The sequence below is a fragment of the Colletotrichum paranaense genome (genome assembly GCF_030867605.1).
Source record: "Colletotrichum paranaense strain IMI 384185 chromosome Unknown Scaffold_3.1, whole genome shotgun sequence".
In the NCBI taxonomy this organism is placed as follows: Eukaryota; Fungi; Ascomycota; class Sordariomycetes; order Glomerellales; family Glomerellaceae; genus Colletotrichum; species Colletotrichum paranaense.
In genome coordinates, this window is record NW_026848961.1 from 4,126,165 (window position 1) to 4,152,719 (window position 26,555).

General features: G+C 53.7%; 10 protein-coding genes across 10 annotated transcripts; 5 read left to right on the forward strand and 5 right to left on the reverse strand.

The window, feature by feature from the left end:
* Positions 1-4,553: 4,553 nt before the first annotated feature.
* Positions 4,554-4,832, forward strand: CPAR01_04953 (uncharacterized protein; the record flags this gene model as incomplete). The annotated part of the gene is made up of 1 exon (XM_060489233.1): positions 4,554-4,832. One exon carries the CDS (start codon positions 4,554-4,556, stop codon positions 4,830-4,832), a length of 279 nt encoding a protein of 92 aa, XP_060353439.1.
* Positions 4,833-6,050: 1,218 nt separating this feature from the next.
* Positions 6,051-9,629, reverse strand: CPAR01_04954 (uncharacterized protein; the record flags this gene model as incomplete). Its single annotated transcript, XM_060489234.1, has 3 exons — positions 6,051-8,031; positions 8,086-8,988; positions 9,046-9,629. The coding sequence occupies 3 exons, from the start codon at positions 9,627-9,629 to the stop codon at positions 6,051-6,053; spliced, it is 3,468 nt and encodes a 1,155-aa protein (XP_060353440.1).
* A 1,194-nt stretch (positions 9,630-10,823) lies between these two features.
* Positions 10,824-11,789, forward strand: CPAR01_04955 (plant Basic Secretory protein; the record flags this gene model as incomplete). Its single annotated transcript, XM_060489235.1, has 1 exon — positions 10,824-11,789. The coding sequence occupies one exon, from the start codon at positions 10,824-10,826 to the stop codon at positions 11,787-11,789; it is 966 nt and encodes a 321-aa protein (XP_060353441.1).
* A 332-nt stretch (positions 11,790-12,121) lies between these two features.
* Positions 12,122-13,276, reverse strand: CPAR01_04956 (uncharacterized protein; the record flags this gene model as incomplete). Its single annotated transcript, XM_060489236.1, has 1 exon — positions 12,122-13,276. One exon carries the CDS (start codon positions 13,274-13,276, stop codon positions 12,122-12,124), a length of 1,155 nt encoding a protein of 384 aa, XP_060353442.1.
* A 1,169-nt stretch (positions 13,277-14,445) lies between these two features.
* On the forward strand, positions 14,446-14,967 carry CPAR01_04957 (uncharacterized protein; the record flags this gene model as incomplete). The annotated part of the gene is made up of 1 exon (XM_060489237.1): positions 14,446-14,967. One exon carries the CDS (start codon positions 14,446-14,448, stop codon positions 14,965-14,967), a length of 522 nt encoding a protein of 173 aa, XP_060353443.1.
* Positions 14,968-16,801: 1,834 nt separating this feature from the next.
* Positions 16,802-17,133, forward strand: CPAR01_04958 (uncharacterized protein; the record flags this gene model as incomplete). Its single annotated transcript, XM_060489238.1, has 2 exons — positions 16,802-16,913; positions 16,976-17,133. The coding sequence occupies 2 exons, from the start codon at positions 16,802-16,804 to the stop codon at positions 17,131-17,133; spliced, it is 270 nt and encodes an 89-aa protein (XP_060353444.1).
* A 1,800-nt stretch (positions 17,134-18,933) lies between these two features.
* Positions 18,934-19,196, reverse strand: CPAR01_04959 (uncharacterized protein; the record flags this gene model as incomplete). Its single annotated transcript, XM_060489239.1, has 2 exons — positions 18,934-19,018; positions 19,075-19,196. 2 exons carry the CDS (start codon positions 19,194-19,196, stop codon positions 18,934-18,936), a joined length of 207 nt encoding a protein of 68 aa, XP_060353445.1.
* A 987-nt stretch (positions 19,197-20,183) lies between these two features.
* On the reverse strand, positions 20,184-21,587 carry CPAR01_04960 (FtsJ-like methyltransferase; the record flags this gene model as incomplete). The annotated part of the gene is made up of 5 exons (XM_060489240.1): positions 20,184-20,468; positions 20,527-20,655; positions 20,725-21,066; positions 21,247-21,297; positions 21,363-21,587. 5 exons carry the CDS (start codon positions 21,585-21,587, stop codon positions 20,184-20,186), a joined length of 1,032 nt encoding a protein of 343 aa, XP_060353446.1.
* A 602-nt stretch (positions 21,588-22,189) lies between these two features.
* On the reverse strand, positions 22,190-24,751 carry CPAR01_04961 (uncharacterized protein; the record flags this gene model as incomplete). Its single annotated transcript, XM_060489241.1, has 5 exons — positions 22,190-23,689; positions 23,750-24,034; positions 24,089-24,214; positions 24,451-24,458; positions 24,634-24,751. The coding sequence occupies 5 exons, from the start codon at positions 24,749-24,751 to the stop codon at positions 22,190-22,192; spliced, it is 2,037 nt and encodes a 678-aa protein (XP_060353447.1).
* Positions 24,752-24,894: 143 nt separating this feature from the next.
* On the forward strand, positions 24,895-26,157 carry CPAR01_04962 (OST3/OST6 family protein; the record flags this gene model as incomplete). The annotated part of the gene is made up of 5 exons (XM_060489242.1): positions 24,895-25,245; positions 25,313-25,413; positions 25,472-25,827; positions 25,878-26,058; positions 26,112-26,157. The coding sequence occupies 5 exons, from the start codon at positions 24,895-24,897 to the stop codon at positions 26,155-26,157; spliced, it is 1,035 nt and encodes a 344-aa protein (XP_060353448.1).
* Between the last annotated feature and the right edge of the window lie 398 nt (positions 26,158-26,555).

Sequence of the window (26,555 nt, forward strand, 5' to 3'; positions counted from 1 at the left end):
GCGAAGCATAACAACGACCACCATTGTGCTCTGTACATTGGTGGCCCAGAAGCGGTAACAAGCTAACAACTCAAAGCTCGTCTTTTCCTAGACCACAAGCGATCACCGGGTATATGGAACTATCCAGGCAATGATTGCAAGCCTTGAGTGCAATTGCGAGTAGCCGGTACGGATACTTGATATGTTGGTCGTCTCATGCAAACAAATGACTGCCGTGGCTATCCACCCCGTTCGGCAAGCCGTGGGAGACACATAAGAGAGCCACCTTAAATTGAGCCCAGTTAGACGGAAATGAAAGGGTCGTTGCACTTATTACAGCAGACTTGATTGAGGGTTGATTTTCCTCCGCCTTCTTTTACTCTGGGGGCTGTCTAGTGGATATCTCAGATGGCAACCCATGCCTTACTGCGGCTCAGCACCAAGGTAGGACGACAATGTGTTGTTGTTGGTCGTCTTCGCAGTAGAGTAAGCGGCAAGAGTTGAGACGGCGTAGGCTGGGATGGGTCATAAAAAGGGCTTCTCTGCAGTGTACCGCAGAGGAGCTACAGCTCGTGATCCAAGCCCATCATCTCGAGGAGCCTTTATTCCTCTCATTGTCTGCATCTCTCGCGCGTCGCATGCACGTAAAAGGTGCGGTGTGTTGTACCTGAACGGCATCTGACGGGATGTCCCTATGCGCCGTTAGCTGCAGGTCCAGCTGAAGCACGGCCGAGGCTTGGGACACCAGCCAGGCCCAGTCGGTGATCCGTTCGTGTTTCCTAAGCAGCTAAGTTCCTGCGGGTAAGCTCCGAGAAACTGCGAGCGAGCTATGAGCTGGCGACAAGACTCCAAGATTGGGTTTGAGCTTGATAGCAATAATGACTCGAAGCTGACGCGAGGGTTTGAAGTGGGCTTCTCCCCGAACCTAGTTGCCGACCTTTGGGCAGTCAAAAATCCAGTCGAAGGTGCATGAGCAGAAGAGGCAAACCAAACGTGTAGTAGAAGAACAGACAAGGCACGTTGTATCGCGGAGCACGGTGTATCAACCGTATCAGGATATCAGACGGAGAATTGAAGCGGCTTAGATACACGACGGATTGAAACCAAGTCGTTTCCCCTTGCCCGTGACTCGAGCTGTGGCTGTCACATCCACGTCGTATGTCATGTGTGCGTCGTGTGTCGTTCCAGCAAGGCGAGGCAGGTCCTGATTTGACGTGAACCAGCGGGACGCCAGAAGCTCGAGGTATCTGTAGTTCCTAGGCATAGGAAAGTCGGTACTAAATTTAGCGAGACGTGTCGTTGACTAGGTACCACTCAACGATCGGGATTTGCCTCTAGCAATGTAATAATATCTGTCAGCTTACACAGCACAGTACTCCGAAGAGAGGCAGAGGAACGAAGGAGCTGGTCGGCTGTTGGTCTGGCCCTTCTGATCAGCGACCAAGCTCCGACCCCCTTACAGCTCGCAGCATGTGGCTCAACAACCCTGCTGTTATGTTAGTGTAGCGCCAGGCTCGGAATCGGAGATCAGCAGAGGATGAGGAGCCGTGTTGGACCGTTGAAGTCGAGGGAAGAAGGTCGATCAATACTTGCAGCAGTGAAGAGGATGTCTGGAATAATCGGATTGGACACAGTGCCACTGTGGCACACTGTAGGGTTGAGTTGTGGTCAGTGGTCGTCAATCGAGCATCTCACGGAGACTTTGTGATGTTGGGGTACGATGCTACGGATAGTGCCATGCCAAGTATTAGATGCGCCGGAGCTTTGTGAGAGGAAATCAATCTTCAGGAAAGGAGGCCAGTTCGGGGTAGGATCAAGTCTGTAGGGACCGATCCAGTGGCAGACTGTCATGGCAGGCCCTGTGATTGCAATTGATGCTGGGAGTGAACGTGTGAGAACTGGTCAGCAGTAAGGTACGCCAACGACATTGAACCAGAAGATGCCTTCAGAGTAGGTAGGTACTATGTAAGATAGGTAGGCAGGTACTTTCTGAGGTACGTATGCTGGTCGTCGGGGTCGGGGAGGGGTAAACCCTTGATTTTGGGTACGTATCTCATCTAAATGAGAAGTCGAGACGGGTGAACGACTGGACGTGGAAGGCGTAAGTGGAGATTCGGTGCTACTGTTTCAACTAAACGCCTCTCCGCTGCAAACGCCACCAGGTCGATCCGGATCCTTCTCCTCTCTTCAGTCTCTCAGTCTTTCTACACAAAAAAAGAGGGACGGTTTGAAGCCATCCGCACTCTGCCGCTACTCATCCACAATCCATGCAGTCGATCCTTCGGGCACCAAGACTACATACCCTTTTCTTCTCCATTTGCAATTTGCGAACACAACGGCGCGGCAAAAGGCCGCACAATTGCCGTCAACATGGTCTCATCACATCCATTGGCAATCACGAAGTACTTGAATGCCTCAGCATCTCAAATGAGCCGTGGATCCGTCCATTATCCGTTATATTCATCAAGGAACGTTCCGCAACAACGTGATCAACCAATGATGGACCTCCGAACCAGCAGAGCACAGTTTGCTTCCGGGTCGGCGGTGTCCATCAGCGGGGCGTTGGCCAACGTCGTTGTCAAACAGTCCAGCACACTCGGCGTGTGTGGGTAGATGGAGCAGGTTTGCTGGCAATTTCATAGTTCTTCTGATAGTCGTGGTCAGCAAGATTTGACCCTGTAGCAGTGCTCATCGCCTTCTCGCCCAAGATCTCTCGCCTGATGTTGACTTTGGCCTCGTCAGCCAACCATGATACCTCTTGCCCCTCAATGCCGGGACGACGATGTCTTTCACCCCCAGGTACGAAAACAGATTGGGCTTGGCGTCTTCCCTATTTATCCAGACTGGTTACGGAGTATCACTCACGGAATAACTCTTGGCGACAAGCCGACGATGTGCTTCACCAGCTCCCCGCCTTCGTTTCAAACACCATTTCCAATCGCGCCAAGTTGTTACCCAGTTTGCCAGCCCGCATCCTCATGTTACATGGTGTCGTCCTACGTACAGTTCTTTGATATCCCCAGAGAACCGCGATTGGGGAAGGAATCGGCTCCGTTGGGTTTCAGGCCCTCAGTTTCGGTACCACTACTACGTACAGCAATCCCGGACCTGGCTCATCCCATCCATGATGTTAGACCTGGAGGTAGCACACCGCTTTTCGCGCAGCCTGCTGTTCGAATTTTCGTCATTGTTGGGGTCTTGCAAAGTTGCAAAGCATCTCAATTACTCAAGAGGTCCAACCCTACGGATACAGCTGTTAGTCAGTTTCCTTCACTCGTTTATCAAAGCCGGACTGCAGCGGCAATGAGAACCAACATTCTGGCCCTGTTCCATCGTGGACGCAAGATCGGCATTTCTGTGGGGAAGGCGATCGAGTTAGCTATTCCATACTAGGCCAATACTGAAGCCCGACGAGTTGACGACCGCGGATAGGACTGCAACTAATACACCGTGGAACCTCGTCTGAGCGAATTTTCCCCTCAGAGCCCTACCAAGACTCTCTAACCTCGACAGGGAGTCCACGTCGATGAGAGCACATATGGAAACTCTCGGCACGCTCAATCATTTTGACAGCTCAGTTGCCTTAGCCAACGACCCAACGTCAACCTCCTCGTCGCCTCGGTCTCGATCAAGTCCAACCATGCATACGGCTCTCCATGGCCGCTACTGGGGCCGCCGGCAAGCATTTTGTTCCCCGAATTTTCATGAAGAGCACCTTGCGAGTTGCAACATTAGAATATTGCAACAGTCTACAGAGACCCTTTGGCCTAGAAGGTCAAAAGGTGGAGTTGCAATCCACTGATGCGCTCGCTAAAAAGAACCCATGTTCGTTCTTCAACATCTTGTCAGCGTTGGAGTTTAACAACTGGCCCCAGTGCTACGCTGTAAACATCACCCAATTTGTTGATTGCAACGCTCTCATTCAATCCTAGCCTCTGAGGAGCGCTCCTTTCAGCCCAACTTGATTCAAACGCAGCACTCAGTTCGCGGAAGCATTCACCCAGCACGTTCTCAATCGTTCGATTGTACGGATACAATCGATGGCTCGCCCAGCCCCCTCGCCCAATGGTCGATAGATGCAGGCATCATGTCCCGACTACAAGCTTTCAACATGGGACCCGCCAGCCCTCCCGTCAACCGCTCAAATTCCTAGAATTTTCACCGACGCGGGCGGGATGCCGCAGGGGACCGCGTAATCCTCGGCCTCTGCAGATGCGTTGTCCCTTGCGAAACTCGAGCATTTCCGCGCTGGTCGCCCATGGACACTCCTGGCCTACTCGTCCAATTTTGGACATTCAGATTGCCGATCACCTCCCTTCTCCTTGAGGACTTTGGACGGTTTGCTCAAGGGACGGGCAACCTCGCGTCGCGTAAATCCAAGCAACGGGGATAGCACATGGCGTTACGGGATGCTCAAATGAGGAAACGTGGCAATCGCCAACTCCAACCATAGGGGCGTCACTGCACGTCCACAGTGTCATCGGTGAACCGTCAGCTATAATTGACATGTTTCCCAAGTACTTGGGTTCGCCGCACACATCCAGCCGGGCCGACCAGATCTACTGCTATCCAGTATGTTAGTCCAACAGCTGCGGCTGCTTCTGCAAGTCCCAGAGAGCCGTGCCCAAGGATCAGCACGGCCGTCTCTCATGCGGCCGGCCCTCCCACTTCCAGAAATCTCAACGCCGCCGCCCGCCCGGCAGCCCGTAGGCTTATTCTCCGAAGTTGCATTTCCCACCCGGGCGGGCCCCCCTTTCACAACAGCAGTCGGAGTCGCCGCACGTCATACGATTCCCGACCTCGCCGCAGCTCCAATGCAAAGACTAAGACTGCCTTTACACAAACGTGGCTGAGCGTCAACCTTGTGATAGAAATACCTAGCGGAAGACATGAATCTTTTCTTACTACATAACGCTATCTTTTCCAAACCGAAAAAGGGGGACTTTGCCTCCTGGAACATCCCTCACAACCCAATATCCCCCACGATCCGGGGAAGCCCGCGAGCCCTTGTCTTCAGCCAACATCCATGCGCCCGCCGTCAATGCCTTTCTCTCCCATCATTCTCTCTTTGGCCAAAGAAATAAAACCCATTAAACTGAGTTTCTCTGACAGGTGTCCCCGCGTTGCCCGCGCCCCCTTGTCCAGTGGCGACATGGCCTGACAAGTGAAAGTGGTCTTAGTCAACCTGATGCAGGCATACTTTTTTCCATCTTCTCTTGTGTTCAAGCCATACCCTGTTCCGTCCCATGTTCCCCCTTTCCCCGATGACAGTGGCCGTGGATGCCACGGAGGAAATCTCCTCCGTATCTGGGCATCCGTGTCCGCGAGCCAACCAACCTTTGCCAGGTCGGCACGTCAGCGCAGGTGATCGCAATGCTCTGCTGCACACTCAGCCCTAACCAGACCTGACCTGACCTTACCTCATCCTCCCATCTCTTTCTGTCTTGAACGCAATGATACCCTTGACCCAGCCACGTCTCTATCAAGATGCCAGCTGCGCCCCTCCCCTGCCCTACCTCATAAGAGAATGAAGAAACCTCGCGCCGGTCTCGGGCAAACACCTCCTTCTAAACCGGCCCGAGGAACTTGGCTCCGAGACTCGGGCATCCGGGCGAGAGCAAAGTCAGCATCAAGTCTGGGCTGTGCTGCATAATACTACTCAATGTCTCTGGAAGCAAAAAATGGCCGGGCCATAAGAACAGAGAGGCCATATAGCAGGTCGAGAGAAACGAGGTTTCATCAGAATAGAATAGAAAGTATGTTGGTACAGTACACAGCTTATGCCGAGCAGCTACAAAGAAGGCATACAAGAAAGGCTTCCAAAATGTAAAATACGCAGAACCCAAAAAAAGAAGAACCTCGCTTTCGCCTATAAGCTCGGCCCTCTGTATTCTTTCCGTTGCCCAGCCCCTTTAAGCAAACAATAGAAACTCCATTTTCACTTGTTTTTTTTGAGGCACATGAGGTATTACCCATCAAACCACCCACACATCCCGACGCCGTTTTCCAACTCCTGCAGCGATACCGTATCTCTTAGTGGTACATCGACGTTCCTCTAGGTGCACCGGTACCTAGGCTCCGACGCTGCTCTCCCGCTGATGCTTCGCGATATAGTACGTGATGAGATTCTTCGGGTCGTCCTTGGCGCCTTTGATAAGTTCCCAGAACGGCGCATCACCAATCCGCGCGTGAAGAGCAACGCAGAGTTGCACAGCGCCCATGCGAACACCAGAGTCCGTTGACTCGAGACAGCGGCCAGCGAGGCCGGCAAGCTGTGCGAGCTCATTGTCTGAGGGCGTGAAGCCAGTGCGCTTGTCGAGAAGCTCCTTGAGAACATGCAGACCTGTAGCAAGACAGCGGCTGCCCTCGATCGTAGTGTCCTGCTTGCTTTGCAGAAGCTTGGTCATGACCACAACGATCTCGGGCGGGTCTCCGAGAGCTACGAGCTCTTCTGCGAGGAGCTCAAGACCGCTGACAATGCGAGTGCGTGAGTCATATGCGCTGCGCGTTGATACGAGAGACTCGAGGCCACGTGAGACGTGTGGCTGGAAATTGTCCCGTTCCTTCTTCAGCAAAAGCTTGATGGTCGCGAGGATCTGTGCCTTGACGTCCTGAACCCTCTCCGGCGCGAGCGTCTCAAGAGGTGACTCTAGATACTCAAACAGTCCTCGAAGCAGCGCCTCGAACTTCTCATCCGTGAAAACAGCCTTGTTGTCTCTGATGATTGATTGTAGCTTCCTAAAGCCGTGGACGTCCAGAGACTTCGCCTTAACTCTCGTAACACCGCTGTCAAGCAGTCTCGACGTCTGACGGGCTTTTTCGGGAGTCTCGGGCGTACCGTTGGCCTCAAATCCATTGCTCAGCGCTGGTGCAGCAACCTCATTCACGGGCTTATCTTCCAGAACGGGGATAGTGATATCTGGGTTGGCAGTTGTACCGTCATCGACGAAGGGGTCCTCGAACACCTTCAGTCCATTCGTTGACGCCGGCTCCGGTTCTGCCTTAGCCATCTCCTCTATAACAGGAGAGGGGGCTAATCCTCCCGCCGCAGCCTCGGCAGGAGCTTCCACGGCCTCCTCAAGCGGTGCCTCTTCGGTCTCGGCCGCTGGGGCCTCGGGTGAGGTCTCGGTGGGCGCTCCTACAGCAACCTCATCTTCAGGTTCTTCCAAAGATTGCTCGGCAGGCTCCGGAGTGGGCTCAGGAACGGGTTCAGAAGATGCTTCTTGTGCTAGCTCGGCCTTGGGCAAAGGAATCTCCGCCGCAACCTCCGCAGGCGCATCTGCCTCAAAGTCCGGTACTGTCGGCTCCTCTGTCGCGGCTCTTTGACGTCGATCCAAAGTTGGAGGCGACCTCAAGCTCCCGAGGCTCGGCACCACTAATGTAAGATCTTCATTGTCCCTGGACGGGCTACTCGTCGGGATTGTGGTCTGCATCCTCTTGGGCTTTGCAGGACTTGTGCGGGGCGAGTCGCGAGGAGAAGAAACAGATTTCGAAAGGGTTGACTTGGCGCCGGGTGACGCATGAGATGTCGCAGCACGAGGCCTACTTTGAGCTCTCCGTGGGGAGGCCTCGGTCTTCGGCCTCGTTGTGGTGCTCCTAGACTTGGGGTTTTCGGGACTAGATGTCTCGGCGGAGGGTCCGTCATGCGTGCGTACTGAGTAGGGTCCAGCCGTCGCGGGTCGTGCCGCCATTTCTGGCCTTCTCTTGGTCGGTCTCATGGGCCGAACGGACATGCCTCCTGAGGCTGTCGGCTTAGCGGACGGCGCTGGGCCGCTCGACGAGCTGGACGCCGCTTGTTGTGGTCGAGCGGGAGACAAGTTGGCCATTGCAGAGCCTGGGCGAGGCGGCAACTTTTGTGATGCTGCCATCGTCGCCTTCTTCTGTGCCATCATAGTCTCACGCAAGGTCGGTTTCCCAGTGCCCATGGTGCTCTTTGACAGGCCCAGGCCTGGTCTGGCGCGTGTAGCCTCGACTTCCCTCTTAGGGGCGTTGGGGTTGTTGGGGTCCTTGTCGAGGAGCTTCTGCGCTGTCGGTTCCAGCGTATCCTTGAGCCTGTTTTTTTTCTGTCAGCAAGATGCGTGGCAGATCGGAGCACTCTCGACTTACATATCTGCCCTGGGTGGCCAGATTTTGGCAAACACCCAAAAGGTGGCACGCATGCGCTCCCTTACACCGGGGTTCGCGTCATTGAGCCCCTTCTTGATGCATTTCTCGACGAGGTCCAGTCCTCCGCCGTGCTCAATGTGACTCTTGTGATGTGCTTCCTTGGTAAGGATCGTCTTGAGCCAACCAGTGGCATACGTTCGGGGCTGGACATTTTTGTCCTGGCAAGCACCCCAGATATGCTGCATGATGCGCGAATTGTAGGTGACTTTGCCGATGATGATGTTGACTGTAGTATCTGCCTGCTGGGAAGCAATCTTCTTCGTTGCCGCGGCGAGTTTGATGAAGGTCTGCATAAGAAGCTCCACCAAAGGATCCATGCCGGGGCCAAAGGTCATGGCGATATCCTGTACGAGATTGCAGCCTTCTTTTGAAAGACTGGTCCGTAGCGAGGTGATGGCCTTGATGATTCCGTCGAGTAGTCCCTTAAGACCCAGCAGGAAGGCGTCGGGGAAGTCTTGGGGGACGTTGCCGGCAATCAACCTGCGCAACTTTGTCATGCTCTCTTCGCGCTTCAGCCAATTCTGCTCCGACTCCCTGCCCTCAAAGTACATCATCATTTCCCTAAGAATGTCTTCTAATTCACGCTGGGTGTTGGCATATGACGGCTCGACCTCGCTTCGCGTTTCGGGGGCTGGTGTAACAGGGCGCTCGCTCGCAACGGAAGACACACTCGCGGCAAGCTTCGGTCGAGGGGCAGGAGCGGGAGCATCGAGGCCTGGAGTCTTTGGTCGGTCGGCTGCTGTGGGCGCAAGCTCTTTGACAATGGCTTGTTCAATGGCGGGGCGGACATTGAAGTTCTTAAGCTGTCTCTTGAGGTCAGACTTGGCCGCATTGGGAGCATTCCTGCATTATATCAATTAGCGCGAATCATGCGATCGAACCCGCGTCCAGGAAACATACCGGAACAGCTCAATGACGGTGCTCTTAGCGACGTCGCGCACCATGCCATCAGCGTCTTCGAGCAACTCCATGAGAGTCGGGACGTAGGCGCGGAACTGGGTGCCGTGCTCCTGGTGCATGTACAACAGCCAGTGCATGCTGGCCTCCTTTGCCCTCGGGTTCTTACCAACCATGGCAACATTCTTGACGGAGCGCTCGACGTCCATGGGGGCGGCTGTGTAGATGGTGGTCAGTGCCTGCGATGCGAGGCTCCTGAACTTATCCTTGGGGTCGCCGAGCTTGTCAATGACCAGGGGAAGTGTGTGTTTCGCATCCTTGGCAATGTACTTTGGCTCCTGTCTCGACAGTCTTGTCAGGAGGTGGTTGAGGGCCGTGAAGCCGGCATTGACGAGGACGGCGTGCGGCGAGGTAGAGGCGGTACGGAGGCCGTCGAAAACTTGTGGTACGAGGACATCGGGAACGTTGTGCTGCTTGATGCCGGACTTGATGCCGGTGACGTGCTGGACCTTTTGATCGACGCTGGCCTCGCTGCGGAGGATCTTCAGCAGGTCGTCGACCTGTTCTTCGGTGATTTTCTCCGCCATTCCCTGCAAAACGAGGGTTGGGCTCGGGGTGGGTTGTGCCTGGTGCGAGCAGAAGGCAGTGTCAGCAGTTGTCTGTATATATCGTGGTCAATAGTGGTGTCGTTTGTCGTCGTTGTCATCACAAAGGAAGCTTGGACGAATGAGACGGTTTGCGCGCGCGCGGGTAGGTAGCCAGTCAGGACAGACGAGCGACGGGGAGGTCGACGATGAGCGAGGGTATGAATCGTTTAGCGCACCGGGGGAGGGGAGGGGGGTGTGTGATATCGTTTGAAACTGGTAGGGCAGAAGAAAAACGCTTACAACTATGTGCAAATATGCGTTGGGAAGCGAGCAGCAGCACGGAGGAATATCCCAGTGCGAAGAATGTGGCAGATTGGGGCCGGGTTGCGCAGGTGGCAGCAGTGGCAGAATGGAGATGGGCAAAATGGGGTTGTTGTTTATGGATGCGGTTGACGTTCTCGAAACCAAACAACAAAGGGGCATCGCAGGTTGTCCCGTGCACCAGCAGCGCCCAGCAAGCCCCAGCCCGGGCGACCATTGGCTGGGGGTTCCGCTCCTGCGGTGTTGCGGGACGCTAAGAAAGACCGCGCTAGGTCCTTATCCGCTTATCGTGAGAGGGCCCTGAGCAGTGAGGTGAGGGGCGGCCACGGGGCCCGGACCCTTACCCCTGCAGCCGCGGGGGAGGCACGTTCCCACCCAAGCAGCTAAGCACCTGAGGTACGTCCCCCGATCGGGAGCTACAGTTGCCTGTCATGCTGCACCTTACGGCGTATGGAACAGGGTCCTCCGTCAAGATGATGTGGACTCGTGGAATTCCTGTTTTCCTTCCCTCATCCACCTCGGACATAAAGGGAGGAGCGTTTCCTGTTTCTATGCAACCTCTCGAAAACGAGATCGTAATGTTAATTATATGAGAAACACCGGCGTGTAGTACAACCAGCATCCGCTTCCGCATGCAGCTACTTATCTTACCTCAGGCGTTGAAACTCGAGCAAAGTACGGATACCTGCGTCCCATTACAGTGATCGAAACCACCACTACCTCACGCTAGTTGGCTAGGTACTCACGAAACCAAGGTACTCGGTAGCTCCAACAGGTACCCTACCTAACTTCAAACTATCCGGATCCGTAGGGCACATCATCTCGAGCTACTACGTCCCTCAAAAACCCCCCTCGCGGGTCGCTCTCTCCTAGATGGTCCTCCCACCAAACACCACGCCCAACCCTGATCCCATCGCCATCTTCCTCCCAGCCATGTCATCCGCCGTCCCAGAATCAACACCAACCTCCGAGGCACCGGGCCCGCCCCCGGCGCCCCCAGCCGCCACCCCGCTCCCCGCCCACCTCAAATCATCATCAGATCAGCAACCGCTAGCCCCCGCCGCCGGCGCCGCCAGCAATCACCCCCGTCCCGTCCCGGACTTTGCCCTCCCCAAGCTCCGCCTCGAGATCCGCGACCTCAACGACCCGGCCGCAGCCCACTTCCTCTCCGCCGTGAACGCCAGCACCGCCCTCGCGACCGCCGTCCGCTCCGTCCTCACCCTCCTCTACGAGTCCCCCTCCAACCACACAACCCACGTCCCGCCAACCCGCTCCGTCACCCTCATTCTCCGCCCCATGGGCGGCGTCGCCTACACCACGGGCTCCGACCTCGACGACGACCACAAGGAAATCCACTTCTCCATGTCCTACATCGCCGGCATTCCCGCCGACCGCCGCACCGCCGAGATCATGGGCGTCCTCACCCACGAAATGGTCCACTGCTTCCAGTATAACGCCCACGGAACCTGCCCGGGCGGCCTGATCGAGGGCATCGCTGACTGGGTCCGCCTCAACGCCGACCTGAGCCCGCCTCACTGGAAGCGCGACGCCACCGGGAACTGGGACGGCGGGTACCAGCACACGGGCTACTTCCTCGACTACCTCGAGGGCCGCTTCGGCAAGGGCACCGTCAGGAGGATCAACGAGAAGCTTCGTACCCAGCGCTACAAGGAGAAGGAGTTCTGGACCGAGATCGTGGGCAGGCCCGTCGAGCAGCTGTGGAAGGATTACGGCGACAAGATGAAGGAGGAGGAGGCTGTGATTGTGAACAAGGACGATATTTCGGATGATGATGTTAGATTGGGAAGGATCCGAGCTGCCGACGAGGTTCCACAGTGAAGAGCTGTTCCACTACCATACTAGCGTAGACGAGGAGATACACTTCCTGTCATTTTTGGAGTTTGTTAAACTTTGATTGCCGTGGACGCGGCGCTATGCGATGATCTCTCGAAGGCAGACCAACAGGGAAGACACGGGATCACGGGGAAATGCATTTAGAAACCAAAGGTTTTATTTCAAATCATGTGCCTATCCGCCCAAAATCTATTCGTGCTCTGTTTCCCAGTCCTGTTGATCCTTTTGCGCCTTTCCCTGCTATTTCCGTCGCCGTGCTTAGCGAGCTGACTGAATCAATTGTGATGTACCAAAGAAAAGTTGAAGAGAAACCGCGTTCATGCGTGGACAAGGGCCTGCGCAGTTTCGCTGCGAGTCTCGCTCTCGCTGACAACGCTTCCAACCTCGGACCAGCTAGCGGGAGTCATCATACCCTCGCTCTCACTCAGCACATCGTAGTAGCGGCTGTTGTCACCGGCTCTAGACGAAGCGGCATCGTTGGCGACGTCCTCGCCGGAGCCAGCGAGGGAGGCCGAGTCGGTGGGGGTGAGTTCGCCTTCGCTAACAAGCTCGGGTTCGGACATGGGTACGGGAGGCGACATGGGAAGCGGTGAGTAAAAGTTGGAGGGGCTGGACCCTTGTGCCCAGGCTTGGATGGAGGCATAGGCTTCTTCGCGGTTCTCTTGGCCAGCAGTCATGTACTCGTCGGCACCGAGCTCGCGGTCGAGAGTCGTGGACTTTTCAGATTGGGATGAAGTTTCAGAGACGTCGACCAGAGGGGGCATTTGGGCAATGGTGGCGGCAATGTCTCGGGGGCGTTCGTCGGCGTCGCGGGTGGTGGCGCTGTAAATGTCTGACACGGCCTCGTCGTGGGCGGGGGACAGGGAGCTGGGCTCTTCCATGACTGGCAAATCTTCCTGATCGATCTGGTGTTCGTCGGCGAAAGGGTTGGCGTAAAGCGAAGCGTTGAGGCCGCGGACACCCTCGGGACGGCGTCGAATAAGCCCCTCGTCGTTGTAGGTGGTTGCGCCTGTGTTGTAAACGAAGGATCCCTTCTCGCCACTCTTGTCCTCGTGCAAAAAGTCATCGAAAGATCTGCCCCGCGCTGGGCCTGGTGGCGGCAGCTCCCGCGATCCGGATTCTTCGGCTTCGATTCTCTCCTTCTCCTTCTTGGCCAAGGCCACGGCATTCCAATACAAAATCTCCTCGCGCTGGCGGCGGCGTGTCTCGTCATCGGCGTCGACTCCGGCTTCAGCCCCTCCACGGGACTCTAGGAAACCCTGGGCGTCCTCGGGTCTGTTGAACATGGGCGGGCGGTCGTTGGGCTCGAAACCCTCGCCCAAAGAGTGTAAGGCCATGGCGATGCGTCTCCGGACATCGTTGGCATATCGCTGAAGTTCTGGTGACTCGTAGATGGCAATAGCAGCTGCAACGGCAACAGACACAGCAATAATGCCGGCTGAAGCCAGGGCACCGTTGTTAACACCAGGCATCGTCAAGCGTCGAGGCAGTCAGAGTTGTAGGGAATGAAATGGCGAGAAACGGTGAGGTAGCAGGGAGCGAAACAGGTTGGTTGCAATTTTGCAAAAAAGGCAAAAAGAAGCAGATGAAATAGCAACCCGAGAAACGAAACTGTCAAGCTCTAAATTGGCCACGCGCCCGAACAAGTCGGGATTGCGTGGTCCTGGATGCCATTTGCCACAGGCCTGACCACCTCAGGCAAGCAACGTGATTCGCAAGAGCGCTGACGCGGGGTAGTGTAGGTACGTGTATCAGTAGTGTACTGTGTAGGCTCCGAAGGAATAGCAGAACAGCAGATCGTCGGGCGGTGTTTGGGGATGCGGGCATGGGGGGGATTCGGGGGAATTTCCATCCATTGAGACGGAGGGGCGGTAGGCGGTACATGGAAGCGAGAGGCGGCGACAAGGGGGTGGTTGTACAGATGAATGTCACTGACCTTTGGCGGCGATTGGCACAGGCATTTCGAGCAACCTCTGATCAGCAGGCCAAACGCACTTTGAAAATAAAGTATTGACCAGAGGTTGTAGATGCGAAAAGAAAGAGTGTGTGAAGGAAGTACGGTATGTAGGTGAGGGAAGTGGGAGGAATCGGAGCAAAGTCAAAGGAAGCGAAGAGAAAGGGAGATGGTGTAAGTGAGAGGGTGCGTTGCGTTGCGGCAGGCTGGCGACTTAGATACCTCTCTACGACGGTACCTTTCTTACCTTTTCTCTCCTTGTCTTTTCCCTTCAACGGTGCGGGTTCTCTTGGGGGATTGCGTATTCCCTTACCGCAGCTTGAGCTCCCTCTCGCCGCATATGGACCTTGGTAGGCATGCCGCAGCCGTCGGGTACCTAGAGATAGGTCGGCAGGACGGGAGGCCTTGAAAGTACCTTGACGAGCGCTCTCGGTGGCCCCGTACTACTATTCTTCCAGACCCAGTACCTCTTCTGCCCTCACAAAGTCGGATCCAGGGCTGCCGCAAAGGGGGAAGGCCAGGAACGTCCAACCAATAGCCCGCTGCTGCTTGACCATACTTGGCGGGGGATCCCTGGACGTGACTTGCGTAGGGGGCGTCCGAATGGCTTAGCACCGATAAGATGGTGACAGTTGGATTTTTGGGTTGACTTTGGTGCCTCGTGGTCCGCCTCGCCGCGAGACAGGCATGGACACTATCGTCCGAGTCCGCGGCGTGCGGTCAAACGTCCAACGAGTCACCCACCGCTTTGCCAGAGAGCCTAGACTTAGAAGAGGGCAGAGGGGCACCTGCGCGTGCTTGATGGTCTTAAGTTGGTCCATGTTTGGGGGCGCCGCCGCATGGCAATCCAGGCACCCACTCACGTCGCTTGACTCCCTGAAGGACCTTGTGGATTGTGGGTTGTACTTGTTGCCACCCACCGCAAGCTTCATCACCTATTTGCTGCCAGAGCCTCCAGCTGCGCCCGGCTGGAGGAAGCATGGCGTCGTTCATTGTCTCCCAGCCAAGCTGGAGGTGAAGCCTCTAGGGTGCGGCATCCTTCCGTCGGTATTGCGAGAATGCGATCCGCGGCGCGAACATCCCGCTGGTAATCGCCGAGCAATGAGCAACCAAGCCGAGATAGCACTCTCGTGGTCGAGAACGAGACGGGCATGTCCCACAAAAAATCTGGCGGGGGTTGAGGGCCGAATCGCCCGCGTGACTCGCTAACGCAAGGTCGGTGTGCAAGCAACGGCTGTCACGATAACATGCTCCGGTACTTCATGCAATAATAGTTTGTTGAGCTGGTAGGGCGTTGGGGAGAAATCCTCGATCGACGTAGCCTTCGAGAGCCACTCTCCTCTTCTCCTCTTGATCAGACCGGTTCTGGCGCTTCGCAGCTTACAGATCGGACGTCATCCGCCATTGTAAGATGAACGCGTCGAGTTGCACGATGAGGGTTTCAGTCATTCTTCTGATGTACGTCGGTATACGTCTGGAGGAAGGCACCTTACTCTGTAATTGTTAGTGTGCTCTTACTTGAGGCTTGGTGCTGCCGCCCACCGGCTGCGGGTCGCCACTGAATCCGGACATGGGAATCCACCTTGTAGTAAGGCAGCAGGTCGGCTCCGGGAACTGTTCGGCCCCGCTCCGGCTGCAATTCCGATTTTGGTACAACCCTGTCGGCAGAGCGGCCCAACGACCCATCCGGAGGGCCAAATCAAGAGTACGAGGTCCAAGAAAACGCTTCAGTCTTGCTTGATGCAACTTGCTCGCGGCACAGCCTAGTTCCCCTGCCGACAGTTGATCAGCGACAGTTTACCATACTTCAGTGGCCGTGATCCACCGTCCTCAATCCCCCCGTCCTCAATAACATGAGAAACTCGCTAAATGGTTGATTTCTATGGCTTAAAAAGACACGCATACTCGTTCGCAACATACTTAGGCCAAGGATCATATTTCATAGCGCCCTGCTCGTGATATTGCAACACCTTCATGGCTCGATGTGAATGGTTTTTATGTAGATATACTCCCAATTTGCGCGTACTAGTGTACATACTCACTGAGATTATATTTCATGGAGTACTGGCTGGAATCCCCAATCTGCTTGCTAGCGAATCTTGCCGAAGACTACACCTGAGCAGCCTCACCAAGCGAACGCCAAAGATCTCCATAGACGAAGACGCAAACAGTAACATTAGACTGGCCAAGCAAGCAAGTAGATGATTCTGGCTGCAAGGCTACTGAGCTTGAGGTTTTGTGTATTGGAAATATAAGACGTGACACAAATAGCATTCCAGCTGTTGACTTTCACCATGTTGGATTCCAATGTGAGGGGCAATTACCGACTTTTGGAAGAGGTTGTAAAAGGATGGTGATTCTGGCGACCGACATTTGATAAGCTTATCTTATGAACTCAAGTAGTCGCGCTGAGGGAAAATCTGCGCCGAAAGTAAACCGAATGCTGTTTGAGGAGTTCTTCGGTTGTATATCGTCGAAGAGCACTTGTGATATTAGCGTCACTCACCGCCGAGATACACCTGGGTGTCGACAACTTCATACATACCTTATATGTACGTATGCTTGTGCTAGCTCTCTAGCACCATAATAGGTGCTATATGGCCGTGAATTGGAACCCAAAAAGATCGGTATCACTCCCCGAGCTTAGCGTGACCTCCATGACAACCTCAGATGCCCGCTCTATCTGGTCGTATCTGGTCCTTAACAGGACTTGACGCTATACCCATATGTCTGTACAGATTTATTCTTGTGCAAACCCGGAAAGCTGATGTAGATGCACCTTGTTCCCGCCATTAATGAAGCGAGGAGGAAGAGTATGTAGTAGAGATTCACATTCAGCGCCATCCACACTACCAAAATGATCCTACTAATTCAAGTATTCTGGCAAGGCATCGCAGGGCAACTATCTAACCACCGGTGCTTATCTACGACAGACTAAAGTTCACATCTCTCTGCTGCTAACTTCGACTGTATTCATACCTTGCTTATCCATGCTTCCCTGCAGTCAACTAGCTGTACGCTATCCTTCGCTGCTCTAGACGGCATGAACCACCGGGTGAACATCGAGCTGGGAACCATCAGGGCGTGTGGTAGTATAATAACGAACCGTAGTACTTCAGAAGACACCGCAGAAATCTTAAAACGCTCGTTTGCTTGTAAGTATTCGTGATGTTTGAGGTGAGGTATCAACGACTGACAAAACCCACTGCAGGTCCACCACATGCAATTATCGTGAACCCACCAAAACCACAAAAACATACAACACCAGGTATTCGCTGGTCGTCACCGACCCAACTACTAATCCGGCCCTCATTGGCTTATCTATGGGAGAGCGGACGGGATCCCGAGTTTTCCAATGGGTATGGTCGTATGTGATGATTCGATTCGGGGGAAGCACCCATATGGTGAGATTGAGGAAGGTTGAAATGGATGTTTTTCTTGGTCAACACAAAGAGATGGCCGTAAGAATTGAGTTTTTCTCAGGATGGAAGCTAGCTTATGTCCCAACTGGAATGTAGGCCTTTCGTGTAGAGTCGACAATTGCTCGATTGTCCGCTTTGTCGAAGCCTGTCGTGTTATCATCATCTTTCTACTAACGAAACATAGACCCGTAAGACTTGCATACGCGTTTGGCGGCCGAAAATATAGAATTTCAAGAATCAAACAGTTCGACCTCGTATTAAATTTCAAGAGCTTTCATCATCCCAGCAAGTAATACTCGCCAGCTTGGAGGGGGGTTCGCCACAGGAGTGATATGTCACCCACTGAACCCCCTCAAAGGCCGACGGCGCCCTCAAATCGTCTCGCATGGCTAATGGGATTCGGAAAACAATCTCTCAAGTCAGAAATCCGTCTCCGTGGCATATTTTACTCGGCAACTAACTGATGGCACTGTCTAGTATCCGACCCCCTAGCTACTAAGAAGCAGACGAGCACTGGTGAGAGTAGAAGAGCTACCAATCTTCATCTTAGACTCGTCCGCCGGACCACGGCATTATCCGGCAACCGGACGGTCCACGACGATGGAGACAACGGATTTTTAGAACACCGTCCATACTAGGCCGTAAGGACTGGCAAATCACGAAGTCGGCGGTCAAGCAAGACCGACCCCGACAGACATAGGAATAAGTCGGCCAATTTTTTCTTTCGTTTGCCGCACTACGTTGTCCACCGGTTCTCGGGACCGACTCGGTGCTCTTCGGTGAGGTACGCTTACTTGAGAGCAGCGGGGGCTCTCCGAATCACGAATTCGCTGCTCAGACGTGGAGCTAATGTAGCCCTACACGATACAATGTACAACATGGCCGCCCACGGCTCTAGCGGGCTCGAGACTAGCGGGATCAAGAAAATGCTTGTATCATGGCCAACCGGTGGCGTTAGATGACTGTTGCTCAGGAGCAGGCGACAAACATCGACCCAAAGGAGTCTGGTGGAGCTGTGTTCTAGAGGAAGCCGTCGACACACCGTCTGGATCAGGGTCCGCCGGACGAGATCCACCGAGTCAACGTGGGATCAAATTTTATGCCCTTCTCAATAATCTCATGCTGCCATGCATTGCATGTAGAACTTTCGTGATCGGATCGGGATTCGCTCTCGCTGACTTTGGTCTCCGGAAGTGCCGGATGTTAGGCTACCCGCGGGAAAGCGTCTTTTTGATGGGTTTGACGGATCTGGTCAGTGACGATGTACACAGTATGCAGTTTAGAGTGAGGTATAGTGAAGAACAAGTTCATTGCCCATCTACTTCCAGAAGAAATAAGCAAAGAAGACAAAATTGTCAGCTGCGAGCTGCTCTATACGCCAATATTTTCCAAACCTCCGTGCAGACCCTGCTTTCGCCCTTCGCCCTTTCGCTCCAATGCACACCGGCGTGTTGCCATATACGTGCTTCGAGTAATTTCTCACGCACACCGGAGCTGACGGATAGCATGCCCCCGAGTATTGGTTGTGGAGTTGAATATCTTTGCCGTCGGCTCCGATCAGAGGTCGCACGTTGGTCCTCAAGGGGTTTCCTATTCCTCCATATGTCGTGCCTATGTGACACCGTGATTGCGCCGTTTAAACAAGTGGTAGGCTTTCACCACCCTATCCCGTCACCGTATTTGACCGCGCCGTCTTCGAGATTTTTCTTTCCCTGCCCGACTTTCTTAGTTGAGATAGTGTTAAGGCCTTCTTCTAGTGGGAGCTGCTGATGGTCGAAGCAGATGATGAGCTGGTCTGTGAGTCGGTAGAGTTTGTCCTCGTCGCCTTCGTGCGCTCGCTTGGGGACCGTATTAGTGCGAAATGTCAGAGATCGAGCACTGTTGCTTCACTCACTACGTAGAGCGGTCCTGTAGATGACACTCATACTTGGCACTGCCAGTCTTGAACTGGAAACGGATGCCCTTGTTCTCCAGTACGGTCTGGAGTTGACCCTTCTGAGCGTCGGCGGAAGGCATGTTGAAGTTTGCGGAAGAGGATGCTCGAGGGTGTTAAGTTGCGGTTGTCTTTGGAATGTTACGAATGGTGTAAAACGATTGTCGGTAGACAAAGTCAGCAAGATACTGTTCGGAGAGAGACAATGGAGGCAAAATGAAGGGAGCAGCAGCTTGTTTATATATTACAGAGCAAGGGCTTTCGCAACACTAATACGGCTGCCGACTTCTCCAAAATCGTTGGCCACCCGCTTAGACTCGCAACAGACCTGCGCGGAAGAAAAGGCCCCAGCACTGGCGAACCCCAAGGTTCGCCGATTCGGGGACGAGGACTACATATTACATGGAAGTGGTCCACCCCGCAAAGATCCACTGCTAAGGCAAGGAGGGCAAGGGAAGCCGATATGAGCGATATTCGAATTTGAGTTGGAGACTGGGAATGGCCGTCAACCCCGAGTTTAATCGAGAGATGGTAGGTATTTGTTCATTTAGCCTGCATGGTACCCCATATTGCTTAGCTTACGGACCACTCGGTCACAGTGTATCCCAATGCTCATCTACATGCTCAGGTACCAAGCACCAACATTGGGTCTTAGTCTTGAAAGGACCTAGACTAGATTCTGGAGTATTGTTTCTGCCCCCCCATCCCATCGATTCGTAGTAGGGTTCTTGGGCACGCGACATCCTGTATCCGGTACGATGGTTATCAAGGACCCCATTAGGATCGACACTCGGTTTTACAACACCAAGAGGTATTACTCGGGCAAAGTCCTACTTCGAACCAATTGCTGACTACCATCTCTGCGCGTGATGTACAATACACCGCCGGGGCTTTCTTCCTGGGGCAGCTAGAGATGACCGACCCCTTTCTCGGTTATCCCATTCGCATTCCGTGAAAGCTCTACAATCACTTGTCTTCGGCTTGCCCTCTGTATCGTAACACGGCAGTACCCGTGACTTAACCCTTATAGCTCCTCTTGACTTTCATACTCGTACACGTCCAACAGTTGATTACAAGTCGTCACTCTCCAAGCTTACGTTTCCCTTCCTTCTGAGTGCGACAAAGTACGCCTCTTTCGAGTCCTGTGAACGAGTCAGCGTATTCCCATACACAATGTGGCTCTCTGTCCCTACACTGCGAGATGACTCTGGCTTCTCTCGAAAAACCTTTGCAAACAAGGTCTTCAGCTTCTGTTCAAACTCTCTGTCCTCGGAGCCTTGATAGAACTTGCAGACAAAATGCCCGCCGTTCTTGAGTGTGTCATTGGCGAACTGCAGTGCCGCTCCGCATAGATCCTTGGTTTCTCACCTCAGTAACTTGATAGACAGCAGCAGGGAAGAGAAAGATACGTACCATACTCCCAGCGTGGTCTCGGAATGCCATGCCGCTCGTGTTCATCATCCTATGATAGGGATTACTAAGACTGTTCACGCCGAATCCACTGGTCTGGTCCCAAGGTGCTGACATGTCACTCAACACAATCTGGTCCTTACGTCAGTTTGCAACGTCCTAAAAGATCTTGATGAAGGGGGAATAACTGGAAAGACTCACATCCACCAATCGACCTTTCTTAGCTTCCGATCCATCCTTGGCGGTACTTGAAGTTTCGGACGCTGCTCTCTCCATGTCGATGTAGCTCGGTTTTTCCTCAATGACTGTAGCCTCGCTATCCGCAGGTGATTCTTCTTCGTCGTTCTCTTGTTCTTCATCTTCTTCTGCTGGCAGTGAGTTCCGCTTGCGGTGCCTGGCTCGCTCGAGATAGTCCTTCACCATGCCCTGGACGTCGGGTGAAAGGAAGTTGCCTTGGATTGTTGAGACGCCCTTGGGTGGCTGTGCGGGTATGATGTCGATGCCCAGGATCTGGCCATTTGGCTTCGTGCGCTCGACAGCAACCTGTTTAGCGATGTTACACGTACTCTCCCCTGACGCGCGACTCTCCGTTCATCTAAGAAGTCTTCTTAAAAACCGACGTACCTGAGACCAACTTCCTGGAGCATACCCCTTCATCGCTTTCTCAGCCTCATTGCCTCAATGACTCTTGAAAGGGACATCAAGCTACTCTCGGAGACTCACCAGATCTACTACCGTCTGCCCTTTGCGAAATATCTTGTATTTGGCATCCATCTACAATCTTCGTTACCATTTTTTGCCCTTGATTGACTTCATAACAAGATTTGATGGTTTCGTACCTCTAGGAGCTTGAACGCAGCCCGACTCTTGAGCCCCTGCACCTTGGCCTCGCGGGCGAAAAAGTCTTTACCCTGTCTCATCTTCCACCGCGAGTTGGAAGAAGATGCGCGCGTCTGCAAAGTCTCAGGAAAGCTTTTTTGACATTGCTTACATGTTGTGAATATGCTGGAAGAGGGTCGGCGCAAGGCAGCGCTCCACAGAGGGCGATATGCTGCTTCTGACATTGTGCGGATGTGTTGTGACAATGGTGGTTAGGATGAGGTTGGGCGTCGTCTTCTCAGTTCTCATATGACACGTCAAGACTGTTGATAAGAGTCGGCAGATTTGACCACGCTTGAGCGTTCAAAGCCGCTTTGTCGCCCGATGCTCATGAAATGAACGATGAGAGACGTTGAAGGGAAGCTTCTGCAATGGAAGGTGAGCTGGGAGACTTTGTTGGCCCAAGCTTCTCGGATGCGACTAGGGGTAAGACTCTAAGGCGACCTCAGGTTTTGACAAGGTATTGGCTTCACTTCTTTCCGCGTCCAACATCTCCTTAGGCACAACTGAAAGCCCTCGGAGCGCTTAATTACACGGATACTTGCAACAAAAATCATTGATCAGGACGCAAAATTCTGGCAAAATGGCAACCGCATGCGGTCTCTTAATTGGGGGCTTAGAAAACCCTACTTTATCTTTACATAAACCTCACAGACTAGCCAACCCTGAACGTAAAAACAACCGACCGAAAACGCCGCCGATGCATTGCCCCTTTTGACTCCTCCCGTTGAGCTGAAATTCCAAGGAAAAGCATTCTTCGCTTGAAAGCACAATTATTCAAAGCCAATCACGCCAGGAAGCTGGCACCGACTCCCCTTCTGTCCTTCTTGAGCGGCGAGAATGACTTCTTGCCAAAAGCGCCAGCGTTCCTCACCATGCTAAGATGAGTCTTGCCGAGAGCTCTGCCGGCACCCATACCAACCTTGCCAGGCCGCTTGGTAGCAGCGGGAGGCGCTTCGCCGTCGTCATCATCGAAGAGTGTTGCAGTTTCACCGCCCAACTTGCGCTTCTTCTTCTTGACTTCTTGTTCGCCCTTGCTAGCAGCGGGAACCTTTGCGGGAGCCAGATTCTCTGGCTCGTCAGAGTGAGGCTCCTCCAGCACCTGCTCAAGAGGAGCACTTGATGGAATGTGAGGTTTGTCAGCCGCAGCCGAGACCCCCTGCACAGGCATATTTGGCGATGTTTCCGTCAAGGCCTTCTTTGGTCGGCCACGGGGCTTCTTTGCTTCACCATCATTCTTGGATTTCGGCTTTGCTTTCGTTGTCTTGGTGGGGGCAGGCTTATCCGCGGATTCTTCCTGCTCTTCAACCTCCTCCAGCTGTTCTGGCGCATCTGCAATCTCGACCTCGGTCCTAGTATCGATCTCGACCTCTTGGGAATGAGACTGGTGGGACAGAGGGATATAGCTGACATCAGCTTCCTCATCCTCTTCGGCGACGGCATCCTCGACATTGAGCGTCTTGGACTTGGCCAAGAAAGGAGTAATGGAGAATAGTGACTTCTCGCCCAACATCGTCTGCTCAAGACCCTTCTTCTTAGCAGGGCGCCTGCCGCGAGTGATGTCTTCTGGCGTGCCAAGGCTCATGTCGTTCATGGTGACCTCTTCAACTCTTCGCTTCTTGCCGGCCTGCGCCTTTGCGCCTCCGGCACGCGCAGGAAGCTGTGCACTCGGTATCACTGCTGGTCGAGCTCCCAACTCCGCACGAACGGCCTTCAACTCATCCTGAGCGTTGCGCAACTTGGACTTGACCGTGTCTAGGCGCTGTTCGAGCATCTCATTTTGCGTTTGGGCCTCAGATAGAGCCATCTCATGTTCTTTTCGTAGCCTCTCCCGCTCCCGCCTCTCGACTGAAAGCACCTTCTCCATCTCTTGGATCTTCTGAGCCAACTCGCGTTCCGCCTTTTTGGTCTCTTGTCCAGCCTTTGCGGCTGAGACGGCAGCCTCAAGCTCTTCCTGCAATTGTTCCTTTTCACGCTTCTCCGTCGTCAGCTTCTTCTCGACGTCCTTGAGCCTGCGCCGCAAATCGTCTTCGGTCGATTTGTCGCCTTCCGCTTGTGCCGTCTGCTGTTCCCGTGCTCGTTTTTCGGCAGCCAATTCTACTTCAGCCATATTCAGCTGACGCTCTAACTCCAATTTCTCGGCGATGACATTTTGCTGGTGGGCGACTTGCGACCGTAGATGCTCCAGTTCAGGTTTCATGGCGTTCACCTCCCGAGAGAGGGCAAGCTTCTCTGCAAGGACTTTCGTAGAATCTTGAGACAGGCTGCTGAGGGATTCGAGTTCGGCCTGGCACATTCGAGGTTAGGATAGTTCGTCGGGTGTTTCCGAATCGGCGTTCACACCAACCTTGATGTGACCAAATTCCCTCTTCTGAGCCTTAAGCTGTGTGTCCTGATCGCGATTTGTCGCCTTTAATGATTCCAAGTCACTGCACGTTTGGTCGAACTTTTCGGACAACTGGTTGACTTGCGCTTCCCTTTCGGCAAGCTGCTCGCGTAATGTCGCGTTCTCATCGAGAAGAACTTGTTTGGTGACCTTCTGTCTTCGCGTGTCTTCCTCCTTGACGATGAGCTGTGCTTTGTGGATGTGTTGCTGGTGTTTCATCTCGAGCTCGTGAGCCGCAGCGGCCCTCTGTGTGAGAAGTTAGAGACATACCATTATTTACTGTCCGACTACTAGACTTACCTCTTCCGAGTCCATGTTCCTAGTCTTGCAAGGCATAATGGCGGTGTTGTGCAGTTGCTTCTGCGCTGGAAGCGCGTTGACGCGTTGGATTCGGAGGCCCCTAAAGAGGTGTTGTGTCGCTTGAAGCTACGGCGTTATGGTTCAGAAGTCTTCTTTCACCACAATGCGCGATAGTGGAGATGCCCGCGCGTAAATCGATTGAGGTTCGCGATGTCGATGTTGAGATGGTGGTGTGTTTGGGTTGATTTTGAAATGGAGTACCAATGGGCAAGGTAAACATGGTTCCCAAAGCAGTTAGTTCATCGACGCTCCCCCCCCCCCGGCTCCAGGCAGACTGTCTCCACAGTTTCTGAACTATGTACTCCGTACGCTGATGTCTCGGTAAACGGTTTGACGGTTCAGGGTGACATAACACTGGGATAGTTCAGGGTACCTGCTTCCCCTAGGAAGAACCAAAATCCGAATCCGAGCGAGCTACCCCCGACAGCCCCGATCGTGCTTTCCTTCCACACCCCAATCGAGGTACCTTGCCGTACCTTTCGTACTTAAGCCAAAACAGGAACGATACGTACACAACCTTGAGACTTGACCCACTTCTCTGTGGGTTGTCTGCCGCTGTTGAGAGCTGTCCAGTTCGAGCTGTTGAAGTTCAGTGTGTGGCATCTCGACGACACTCGCGGCGCGCACCAGTTTGTTACGCCAGCCCGACTTCAATATCACCAGCAACGGCCAATTGGCCACATCCTCAACCTTTCGATCGCCTCCCAAGCTATTGTTGCGTCTGAATCACCGACGCATCCCTAAAAATGCACTTCCTTCGCTCCCTCCTAGCGGGAACCTTTCTCGCTGCCGGCGTCTTCGCAGCCAAGAAGACCCCCGAAGAACGATTCAACGATTTCCACGCAAAGGCCCTTACCTCGTCTCCGATCAAGCTCGCCGATACCAGCTACAAGTCTTTGACTTCTGCTCCCCGCGATTACACCGTTGCAGTCCTCCTGACCGCTCTCGAGAATCGATTTGGTTGCCAATTGTGCCGCGAGTTCCAGCCGGAATGGGATCTTCTGGGCAAGACCTGGACCAAGGGCGACAAGAAGGGCGAGTCGCGTCTTCTCTTCGGTACTCTCGATTTCTCTGATGGCCGCGAGGTCTTCATGTCGGTAGGAAAACCCAGCCCGGAACCAGGTGATAATGGACTCGGCCAAGAACTGATACGATCACTACCAGCTCGGCCTCCAAACCGCCCCCGTCCTGCTCCTGTTCCAGCCCACCATCGGTCCTCACGCTGTTGCTGCTGTCGATCCTCTGCAATACGACTTTACCAGCGGGTGAGCTATCTGTCTCAAGAACGGAGTACCTCGTAGAATAAGCTAACGACTTAAACAGACCTCAGTCTGCTGAACAGGTTCATGCCTGGCTGTCGAGACACCTTACTGACCGACCTCACCCTCCGGTGAAGCGCCCGATCAACTGGATGCGATGGATTTCTAGCATCACCATTGTCCTTGGTCTTGGCACTGTCCTCGTTACTGCCTCGCCTTACATCCTTCCCGTCATTCAGAACCGCAACTTATGGGCCGCTATTAGTCTCATTGCCATCCTGCTCTTCACCAGTGGCCACATGTTCAACCATATCCGCAAAGTTCCCTACGTTGCTGGAGATGGCCGGGGTGGTATCAGCTACTTTGCCGGTGGCTTCCAGAACCAGTTCGGTTTGGAGACCCAGATCGTAGCTGCTATCTGTTTGTTTACACCCCCCTTCACGTCAAGTCTAAAAGCTAATCAAAAGTAGACGGTGTCTTGGCTTTCTGTGCCATCTCTCTCACCGTTAAGGTGCCTCGTATTGGCGACAACAAGAGACAGCAGGTTGCTGTTCTGGCCTGGGGTGGTGTTCTGTTCATCATGTACAGCTTCCTTCTCAGCGTTTTCCGCATCAAGAACGGTGGCTACCCGTTCTCTCTGCCTCCTTTCATGTAAGGATGCTATTTGACAAGCCAGCACTATCGGAAAGAACGACCTGCGCTAGCAACTTCTCGTCTGGCTTCGAGTTGTTCGCCATCGCTGTTCGCTAGGATAGCCATACCTTGGCAGTGGCCAAGAGCCCCGGTGTCACCATTGACACAAATGTAACATAGCGGAAAGAAGTCACCAGAAACTCATAGAGGGGGTGATTGGACGTGGTAAAATAACGTTCCACGAATTGAACTACAAAAGCATCGTAACGCATTTTTCCACCTCTGTTGGGATTCGTTCACTGTAGTTTCGTTGAGCAAGGCACAAGGGAATGGCTTATGCCCTATCCACAAGTCCCCCTTTGATCGCAATGTGCTTGTGTCTCGCGGTGCTTTGACATTTATACCAGACCACGAGTCGACTCTATCTTTGCATTAGACCTAGGTGATTGGTCTATATTTATTGAGCTCCTTCTCAGTCGCCTCTAGAAACCATGTTCACACGCCCAATGCCTCTT